The sequence below is a fragment of the Trachurus japonicus genome, chromosome 11 (assembly GCF_045865225.1).
Source record: "Trachurus japonicus isolate A0001 chromosome 11, Traja_1.0".
Lineage (NCBI taxonomy): Eukaryota > Metazoa > Chordata > Actinopteri > Carangiformes > Carangidae > Trachurus > Trachurus japonicus.
Genome location: NC_140917.1, coordinates 8832339 through 8843518, shown reverse-complemented (window position 1 = coordinate 8843518; position 11180 = coordinate 8832339). Strand labels below are relative to the sequence as shown.

The 11180-nt window shown below is 41.8% G+C and overlaps 1 protein-coding gene and 1 pseudogene across 1 annotated transcript; both read right to left on the bottom strand.

Annotated features, from left to right (window-relative positions):
- Positions 1-275: 275 nt before the first annotated feature.
- LOC146978166 (Ig kappa-b4 chain C region pseudogene) lies at positions 276-623 on the bottom strand (annotated as a pseudogene).
- A 5901-nt stretch (positions 624-6524) lies between these two features.
- Positions 6525-11180, bottom strand: LOC146978165 (immunoglobulin kappa light chain-like). Its single transcript, XM_085790879.1, has 4 exons — positions 10970-11180; positions 10557-10875; positions 8106-8161; positions 6525-6902 (listed from the first exon to the last, which is right to left on the bottom strand). Exons 1-4 carry the CDS (start codon positions 11058-11060, stop codon positions 6574-6576), a joined length of 795 nt encoding a protein of 264 aa, XP_085647005.1. The 5' UTR covers positions 11061-11180; the 3' UTR covers positions 6525-6573.

Genomic DNA, 11180 nt, shown 5'->3' with positions numbered 1-11180 from the left:
AAGGAACTCTCCGCCTCCTTTATTGGGAACCAAGGGCCGCTACACACACTACAGGATGAACTTACAGTTTGTGTGGACAACTTTTTTTTCATCATTCTAGACTTTCTCCCTAAACTCATCACACAGAAACAATAAGTCGTCATGGACACGTCAAATGAAAACACATGGAAACAAATGTGTGATCAGATTTTTATTATGTGAAAACAAGAAACAACATTGAAACACTGAGAGAAGCTGGTAAATATTGTTAATGAAACATGTGAAATCAAAGAGAGAGAGAGCAGGAGCAGAGTAAAACCAGTATCAGAGTCCCAGTGAGTCAGCTCAGGACTGGGGACACTGGTCTCTCCTCAGAGTCTCTGAGAGCGGAGACTGGGAGCCCTGGGTGGCCTCACAGGTCACAGAGCCCAGCTTCCTCCACTGGTCTGCAGGGAGCCTCAGGGTGCTGCTCCAGCTGTAGAGGCCGTCCTTCCCCAGCACCCCGGGGCTCCTGCTCTCCTCCCAGCTGCTGCTGCTGCTGCCGTCCACCTTCCAGACCAGACTCCAGTCTGAGGGGAAGCCCTTGTTGGCCAGGCACATGAGCGTGGCCTTCCCCTGCTGCTGCAGCTCCTCACTGGAGGGGGGCAGCACCGTCAGGATGGGGCGGGTATCACCTATAGGAGACACAGAGCACAACGTGTCAATCCAACAGCAGCCACTTGGACACCTTTACTGTGTGAGAGCTGCTTTTGTCCTTGAAGGAGTTTCTGTCAGATGTTTTTCTGCTCCACCAGTCACTCACTCACTCACACATTGTTTCACTTCCCTTTAAAAACCTCTCATGCACATCAGCACAGAAAGAGTCCTCATATGAGTGAAATATATCAAAGTACACTGGAAACTGAAGAAGCTGATTTTACATTTAAACTGCTGCATTTTTACTGCACTTCATAATACAAAAATGAATACGGTTTTAAAAATTTTAGAAATTTAAAATGTAATTTTCTACAAAGTCATGGTCCATTCATAATCCAACACATTTACTATCAAGATCACCACAGTTAATCAGATCTACTGTTAAAGGACATTATGAGTCACAAATAAGTGACGACCACATTTAAACATCAGACAATTCAAAAGAAACCAACAGCCTCAGAAAACTTCAGTCTCACTGTTCACAGTCATTTCAACTCAACTTCTAAACTGTTTCAAATGTAAAGACTAAATGTAACAAAAATGTTTTTACAGCAGGATAGTTGTTCTTGAATGTTTCCTGCTCTTCAAATTGTTCACATTTCACTAATGAAGTGGAACATGTGAAAAGAAAAGCCGAGTGAAGCTGCTCTGAGTTCAGCTTCATGTGTTAAACAGGAGAAATGAAGAATCAAACAGATTTCACAGTGATCTGGATCAGCCCAGTGGAAATTTATATCTGCTCCAGATGTTCACTGACAGAAATTAGAAGCTGAACTGATGAGACAATATTGAAGATTTGATGAGAAACTTACTTCCAACATCCAGTCTGGTTCCTCCACCAAAAGTCCACCACAGTGATACAAAGTGACTGAGTGGTCGTACAAAAACCTCTCAGTGTAGAGAGACACGGCTCTGACTCTGTCTGACTCAACTACAACTACAAGTCCTCAAGTTTCTGTCGTCCAAACATCTGATGACATGATTTCTATTATGGACCAAAACACTGATAATGTGCTGATGTATAATTTACACTTTAAAGACAAAACTCTAGTTTCTGATGTCAACAGAAAATTTCAGGAAAAAAAGTGTAAATGAAGACGTAAAATAACATATTTAGATTCTAGATAAAAAATCAAAGTGTGATTGGATAAAATACATGAAAAATTGAACTTACTTCCAACATCCAGTCTGGTTCCTCCACCGAACGTGTACCACAGTGATACAAAGTGACTGAGCCGTCGTACAAAAACCTCTCACTGTAGAGAGACACGGCTCTCTGACTCTGACAACAACAAACTCTAATAAATCACTTCCTGTTTTTTTCAAAATGTTGAAAATTAACAATTGATAATATTTCTCTGAATTATAATTGTTTTTAAATATTTTAATTTTTCAATATATTTCCAACAAACGGTGGTCTTTCTAGCATTACATACAAACAGACAAAATTTGGTTTTATAATAAATGTATTGGTAGATCTGAATGAAAATTCACAAAAGCACATTCAGTGTCAGCTTTTCAATCAATACCCTAATCAATTAATTGATCTATTGATCATCAGCATCATCAGACTGATCCCAGTCCCTGTTGGAGTCAGTCAGAGCATTTCCATAGAGAGCCACTTTGCATCAGCAGCACCATGCTCCAGTGCTCTGGGAGAGTTTATAGTCCTGAGAGTTGAAGACTGGATGACTGACAGCTGTCCTTCATGACAACACAAGACACAGAAATCCTCCTCATCAAAAACATGACTTTGGTCTCCGTCCTCATCTGGACTCTCCTCTGCTGCTGCTTCACAGGTAAAGTCCAGAGAATCCAACTCCTCTATCAACATCTGTCCCTCTGAAATGAAGCCCACAAAACCATGACTCTGTTTTATCTTTCTGTCTCTGTGTCCTCAGAGTCCAGAGGTCAGGTCACAGTGACTCAGTCTGGAGCAGTGAGATCTGCTGTAGGAGGCTCAGTCACCATCAACTGTAGAACCAGTCAGGATGTTTATTATAGCAGGCCAGACCACTGTTTAGCCTGGTACCAACAGAGAGATGGAGAAAAACCTAAACTCCTCATTTACGATGCTTCCACTCGAGCATCAGGGATTCCAGGTCGTTTTACAGGCAGTGGATCAAACTCTGACTTCACTCTGAGCATCAGTGGAGTCCAGGCTGAAGATGCAGCAGTTTACTACTGTCTGAGTTATCACTATATCAACAGTCAGCAAGTGTTCACACAGTGAAAAAGCGTCGTACAAAAACCTCCCTCAGTCAAAGGGAACAGAAACTGAACTGACTGCTGCAGCTGGAAGATACTGCAGAGACTGATAGTTCACTGAGGACACACACACACACACACACACACACACACACACACACACACACACACACACACACACACACACACACACACACACACAGTTTACGTCTTCATCTGTTGTAGCAGAACTTTTTTTTTTCCTTTCTTTCTCACATTTTTCTACATTGACACTTTCCACGAAACACATTCCATTCTGTCTCTGCTCTCTGAAGCAGCTGTCCACAACAATGAACACATTACATTCATTACACTCTCACTGAATAGAGTCAACAAGGCAATATGCACTTCACTCACAATAGTCATTACAAATTTACACATTTTCTTTGAAAATAACATAATAATGAAAAATCTGAATCTTGCAGGTTAAACTTTGAATCTACCAACACCACATGACTATTACAGAGATGGGGACTCGAGTTTGCGACTCAAACTCGAGTCGCACTTACTGTAAGTCGCACCCACAGAGACTTCAGACTTGACTTGGACTCGTGCCCAAAAGACTTCAGACTCGACTCGGACTCGTGTTTTGAGACTCGTGAACAATCTTTATTTTTTTTGGCTCGTGCCTCCCTCCTGACAGGACGACCGACAATCTTTTTTTTTTTTTTTTTTGCCGTTAACACACCACTAGCGGAGCAGCGGCACATGGCCGGTAACGTTATTCAGATGGAGGTTAGATCTTCATATTGAACTCCTACAGAGTGCAGCCCAACACCAGTGTCTAAAGAGAGAGGAGCAGCAGAGCTCCTCTGACAGCGCAGTCAGCTGCGGGTGAGTGACAGGTGACTGTGAACTGGCTTTTTTTTTTTTTTTTTTTTAATAGCGGCACCGTCCGTAGCCTACATGTGAGGTAGCCTACAACGTCCGTTTGTTGTCAGACCTTCCTTCACGGGGACTAGCTGCTGCATAACTGGCACATATCAGGCTACTGTAGGCTAAATCCTCCTGTTTATTTATGTTTTTGCTGCGAAATATGACTGAAGGCCCGTATGGAAGTCTGGACGTGTTGACACGCCCCCATGAGTTGACGGAGCTAATTAAAAAAATAATAACAACCAGTTCTTCTCTCAGAAACATGCGGTTCCAGAAAGGTTTTGCTGCACATAAAGATGTGAGCTATCCAGATCTTATGACCTATAATTAACAGCGTAAATCATTTTCCATGTTGTTCATCTGGGTTTTCTGAATTCAACAAAGCAAAAAAAAGAGAAAAGGCCAGTGCAGAGGGGCAGAGCAGCCTTGATTCTTTCTTGACTCAGAATACAGTTTCCTTTAAAGGAAAGCTTTCATTCTGTGTTTTCTTCATATTGCATTGCAATATCCTGTTTAAAGCGATCATATAATAAACAACTAATCAATACTGTATAGATAAAGGAGTGATAATAACCTACAGTAAATCTCTTAGATATAGCTGTGCAGTATCTTTAGTAGACCGGTGAGCAGCAGATGATAGAAGGGTCATTACAACCAGAAGAGACAGGAGACTTTTATTTTTTAGAGACTTGAGACTTGACTTGGACTCGTGACCAAAGACTTGAGACCTGATGAAGTCTCACCCCTCAAAGACTTGAGACTTGACTTGGACTTGCAAAAAAAGACTTGTGAACATCTCTGCTATATCACACTGGAATCATTCAGCACCATTAACCTATATAGTTACATCATCTGCATACAGATGAACCCTAACCTTCTGTACCATTGACCTACACAGTCCAAACTATCAACACCTCTGTTGATCAACTGACTGTCTCACTATCAGCTTCTGATGCTCTCATAACCGGTTCACTGGCTGTTGTGGCCTCCAATAGGCTGAGTATAGAAGGTGTGGGTTGTTCAAGACTGAACGTTCAACTGCACAAATGTTGTTGGTTTTTAATCAGCGACAAAGATCCAACATACAATTTGTGAGAGTTGTGTTTTAAGTGGTACAGCTCTATGTCCAGACCGTGTGTTGTGAGGAGGACACAGCATGATGTGTTGAGGACAGCTCCAGTTGAGTGACTCTGTGTGTTTGCATATGTGTCCTTCCTCTCTGCTCCCAGCCGTTAAGAGGCCAGTGTTGATCAGTGTGTGTCCAGGCCTTTCACAGCCACTGACACCACAGCAGCTCAATGATGATGTCTGTGACTCTACTGCTGGCCACCCTGGGGCTCCTTGTTCATGGTGAGACTCTCTGCTGAAAACTTTGCTTCAGGATGGAACCAGGTTCACCACAATGATGTTCTGCTATGATGGAGAAACACTGAAACCAGCAGCATTGACCTTCTTCCATCTATTCTCCATGTTCAAGAAATGATCCTCTTCTGTTTGGATGTTGATGTTTCTCCAAGATGGATTTGTCTCAACAACTCTTCTCCTCTTGTTCATGTTTTCCAGGTTCATCAGGAGACAAAATCCTGACTCAGACTCCTGGAGCTCAGTCTGTTGTTCCTGGTCAGAATGTTTCTATGAGATGTCAAGCCAGTGAAAGTGTTGAGCATAGTGGTAAGAAGTGGCTAAACTGGTACCTTCAGAAACCTGGAGAAGCTCCTAAACTCCTGATTTATAGAGCTAATGGTCGACAGTCTGGAGTTTCAGATCGTTTTACAGGACAGGCATCTAGTGTTACTGACTTCACTCTGACCATCAGTGGAGTTTAGGATGAAGACTCAGGAGTTTACTACTGTGGGCAGAGTTTTTTCATACCGTTCACACAGTGAAAAAGCGTCGTACAAAAACCTCCATCAGCTGCAGAGGAACTGATCTGACTCAACAGCTGCACTGAAACTAAAACAATACAAGTTGAACTAAATCATAGTTAATAATGATCCATTATGAACATTTAACACTAAATACTTGACACAAAAATGATTCACTGTTACTAGACTGATATAAAAAGAGTTTGAAACAATCTGCTCTATATGAACAAAAACCTCAAGTGAAGTTTGATGACATGAACACTGAAAGAAAGAATATAGATTTTTTTCACAATTGTATTTCATGAACATGAACTCATTTTTTGATTAAATTAGTTGTGAAATTTTACTAATATACAATTAAATATCATAGATTTATTCATATATTCACATACAATAATTACTTGTTATTTCACTGTTAGACATTTTAGTCATACTCTGCTTTGTGTTTCAAGAACAACAAGAATTTTTCAGTTTTCTTATTTCTTTATGTTTCTCAGTTTATTTAGGTGTCTTCGTTTTTCAGCTCATCAGATGATGCATGTGTAAATATCTGTGATTGAGAATAACAAGAATAGAGGAAACACTTGAAAGCATTATATTGATACTGATCAATTAATCAATAATACGTTCTTGCTGAGTTTTTACACACTACAGGATGAACTTACAGTTTGTGTGGACAACTTTCTCTCTGTGAAGTCTTCACACAGAAACAATAAGTCGTCATGGACACGTCAAATGAAAACACATGAAAACAAATGATGTGATGATCAGATTTTTATTATGTGTAAAAACAGAAACAATATTGAAACACTGAGAGAAGCTGGTAAATATTGTTAGTTAAACATGTGAAATCAAAGAGACAGAGGGCAGGAGCAGAGTAAAACCAGTATCAGAGTCCCAGTGAGTCAGCTCAGGACTGGGGACACTGGTCTCTCCTCAGAGTCTCTGAGAGCGGAGACTGGGAGCCCTGGGTGGCCTCACAGGTCACAGAGCCCAGCTTCCTCCACTGGTCTGCAGGGAGCCTCAGGGTGCTGCTCCAGCTGTAGAGGCCGTCCTTCCCCAGCACCCCGGGGCTCCTGCTCTCCTCCCAGCTGCTGCTGCTGCTGCCGTCCACCTTCCAGACCAGACTCCAGTCTGAGGGGAAGCCCTTGTTGGCCAGGCACATGAGCGTGGCCTTCCCCTGCTGCTGCAGCTCCTCACTGGAGGGGGGCAGCACCGTCAGGGTGGGGCGGGTATCACCTATAGGAGACACAGAGCACAACGTGTCAATCCAACAGCAGCCACTTGGACACCTTTACTGTGTGAGAGCTGCTTTTGTCCTTGAAGGAGTTTCTGTCAGATGTTTTTCTGCTCCACCAGTCACTCACTCACTCACACATTGTTTCACTTCCCTTTAAAAACCTCTCATGCACATCAGCACAGAAAGAGTCCTCATATGAGTGAAATATATCAAAGTACACTGGAAACTGAAGAAGCTGATTTTACATTTCAACTGCTGCATTTTACTGCACTTTCTATTACACCAATAAATACGGGTTTTAAAATAAAATAAATTTAAAATATAATTTTCTACAAAGTCATGGTCCATTCATAATCCAACACATTTACTATCAAGATCACCACAGTTAATCAGATCTACTGTTAAAGGACATTATGAGCCACAAATAAGTGACGACCACATTTAAACATCAGACATCTATGAATCCAGAAGAAACCAACAGCCTCAGAAAACTTCAGTCTCGTTGTTCACAATCATTTCAACTCAACTTCTAAACTGTTTCAAATGTAAAGACTAAATGTAACAAAACATGTTTTTACAGCAGGATTTTTGTTCTTGAATGTTTCCTGCTCTTCAAATTGTTCACATTTCACTAATGAAGTGGAACATGTGAAAAGAAAAGTCGAGTGAAGCTGCTCTGAGTTCAGCTTCATGTGTTAAACAGGAGAAATGAAGAATCAAACAGATTTCACAGTGATCTGGATCAGTCCAGTGGAAATTTATATCTGCTCCAAATGTTCACTGACAGAAATTAGAAGCTGAACTGATGAGACAATATTGAAGATTTGATGAGAAACTTACTTCCAACATCCAGTCTGGTTCCTCCACCAAAAGTCCACCACAGTGATACAAAGTGACTGAGTGGTCGTACAAAAACCTCTCAGTGTAGAGAGACACGACTCTGACTCTGTCTGACTCAACTACAACTACAAGTCCTCAAGTTTCTGTCGTCCAAACATCTGATGACATGATTTCTATTATGGACCAAAACACTGATAATGTGCTGATTTATCATTTACACTTTAAAGACAAAACTCTAGTTTCTGATGTCAACAGAAAATTTCAGGAAAAAAAGTGTAAATGAAGACGTGAAATAAAATATTTAGATTCTAGATAAAAAATCAAAGTGTGATTGGATAAAATACATGAAAAATTGAACTTACTTCCAACATCCAGTCTGGTTCCTCCACCGAACGTGTACCACAGTGATACAAAGTGACTGAGCCGTCGTACAAAAACCTCTCACTGTACAGAGACACGGCTCTCTGACTCTGACAACAACAAACTCTAATAAATCACTTCCTGTTTTTCAAAATGTTGAAAACTAACAATTGATAATATTTCTCTGAATTATAATGGTTTTTAAATATTTATATTTTTCAATATATTTCCAACTAAAGGTGGTCTTTCTAGCATTACAAAGAAAGAGACAAAATTTGGTTTTATAATAAATTTATTGGTAGATCTGAATGAAAATTCACAAAAACACATTCAGTGTCAGCTCTTCAATCAATACCCTAATCAATTCATTGATCTATTGATCATCAGCATGATCAGATTGATCCCAGTCCCTGTTGGAGTCAGTCAGAGCATTTCCATAGAGAGCCACTTTGCATCAGCAGCACCATGCTCCAGTGCTCTGGGAGAGTTTATAGTCCTGAGAGTTGAAGACTGGATGACTGACAGCTGTCCTTCATGACAACACAAGACACAGAAATCCTCCTCATCAAAAACATGACTTTGGTCTCCGTCCTCATCTGGACTCTCCTCTGCTGCTGCTTCACAGGTAAAGTCCAGAGAATCCAACTCCTCTATCAACATCTGTCCCTCTGAAATGAAGCCCACAAAACCATGACTCTGTTTTATCTTTCTGTCTCTGTGTCCTCAGAGTCCAGAGGTCAGGTCACAGTGACTCAGTCTGGAGCAGTGAGCTCTGCTGTAGGAGGCTCAGTCACCATCAACTGTAGAACCACTCCAAAGGTTTATGTAGGATCTTTTAGTGGCAAACACTATTTGCACTGGTACCAACAGAAAGATGGGGAAGCTCCAAAACTTCTTATTTCCAGAGCTGATGAACGGATATCTGGAATCCCAGATCGTTTTACAGGCAGTGGATCAAACTCTGACTTCACTCTGAGCATCAGCGGAGTCCAGGCTGAAGATGCAGCAGTATACTACTGTCAGAGTCTTCATGAAATCAACAGTAAGGACGTGTTCACACAGTGAAAAAGCGTCGTACAAAAACCTCCCTCAGTCAAAGTGAACAGAAACTGAACTGACTGCTGCAGCTGGGAGATACTGCAGAGACTGATACAGTTCACTGAGGACACACACACACACACACACACACACACACACACACACACACACACACACACACACACACACACACACACACTGACTTATTACTGGAGGTTTTAAAAATGGCTATTTTCTATCTTCACTACACTCTGTTATTCCATCTTCATCTTTAATGGTAATCAAGTTCTGTTTCATCAGTAGCTCTTCTTATATCAGCCATTTGCTCTTTTATAATAAACTGTGATGAAACAATAACCAGAATAACCAAGCTAAATTAAACTGTCGTCAAACTCTGATGAACAGGTTTTTCTTTAACAATCTCAGTCTGACGTTGTTCTGTTCTCACACCATCATCAAGTCAGAGATGTTGCTCAGTCTGCTCTTTTCCAGCTCAACACAATGTTTAGCTTCAGGAGGTTTTTAATTTGTTTACCATGTTTACTTCCACTTGAGTTTTACTTCCATACAGTAACAGTAGTTTTTACCTGAGAACTGTTGGTGATGACTGTATCCACCTCTGTTGGTGAGACTCTGATCAGATGATTGAAATTCTGATGTTTCTACTGATTTCAGCAGCGAAGAGACTGATGGACACGACAGAATAAGACGTTTATTTTGTCACAGCCTGGCTCTTATAGCCATGACAAAGGAGGGAGACGCACCGTGGCCACAAGTAAAGGAGTATTTAAATACTATTTATTTAACAAGAAATAATAAAGTAACGCAGCAGATCAAAAATATGGATGTCAGTAGATAGGCATGTGGAGCATGTTGTGTGTGTGGAGAGAAGCGTGGGGGTGATGTAGGGTGCATAAAGTAAAATGTACAACAGAAGAGACTACGGCCACTGTGTCACCATCAGGGTGCCTGTGTAGCCGATGTCATATCTGGCCCTCTGCGTTGTGTTTCTCATGGCCTGCCCCAAGTGAGGCTCGAACTCTGGCCTCCTGCACGGCAGGCGACGATGCTAACCGCTTCGCCAAGAGGTCAAAAACTGCTTGGCAAGTTGGTTAGCACGTCCTTTATGCATGGAGTGAGTGCACATCCGTTACACTTGCAGGAGAGGGAGAGAAGATAGACAGAGCAATTACCAGCCTGGCTTTTATAACCTGGTGAGCACCGGGCCCAGGTGTCACCAGCAGGCCGTGATCATGTCTCCATGAAATGATACTAACATGGATACAGATTTAGTTTTTTATGTGTGTGTGTCCTCAGTGAACTGTATCAGTCTCTGCAGTATCTTCCAGCTGCAGCAGTCAGTTCAGTTTCTGTTCACTTTGACTGAGGGATGTTTTTGTACGACGCTTTTTCACTGTGTGAACAGCTGCCAACGATTGCTATCAAATGCTCCCTGACAGTAGTAAACTGCTGCATCTTCGGCCTGGACTCCACTGATGCTCAGAGTGAAGTCAGAGTTTGATCCACTGCCTGTAAAACGACCTGGAATCCCTGATGCTCGAGTGGAAGCAGAGTAAATAAGGAGTTTAAGTTTTTCTCCATCTCTCTGTTGGTACCAGGCTAACTGGTTGTTGCTCCAAACATTCTGTCCAGTTCTACAGTTGATGGTGACTGAGCCTCCTACAGCAGATCTCACTGCTCCAGGCTGAGTCACAGAGACCATTTCTTTAGACTCTGAGGACAGAAAGATAAAACAGAGTCATGGTTTTGTGGGCTTCATTTCAGAGGGACAGATGTTGATAGAGGAGTTGGATTCTCTGGACTTTACCTGTGAAGCAGCAGCAGAGGAGAGTCCAGATGAGGACGGAGACCAAAGTCATGTTTTTGATGAGGAGGATTTCTGTGTCTTGTGTTGTCATGAAGGACAGCTGTCAGTCATCCAGTCTTCAACTATCAGGACTATAAACTCTCCCAGAGCACTGGAGCATGGTGCTGCTGATGCAAAGTGGCTCTCTATGGAAATGCTCTGACTGACTCCA

Excerpts from the sequence above, each read along its gene's own strand:
- LOC146978165 (XM_085790879.1), bottom strand. The coding sequence starts at position 11,060 with ATGACAACACAAGACACAGAAATCCTCCTCATCAAAAACATGACTTTG. Across the intron at positions 8,162-10,556 it reads CGTTGGCAGCTGTTCACACA|TCACTTTGTATCACTGTGGT; the intron begins GTGAAAAAGCGT and ends ACGACGGCTCAG. Across the intron at positions 6,903-8,105 it reads AACCAGACTGGATGTTGGAA|GTGATACCCGCCCCACCCTG; the intron begins GTAAGTTCAATT and ends TGTCTCCTATAG.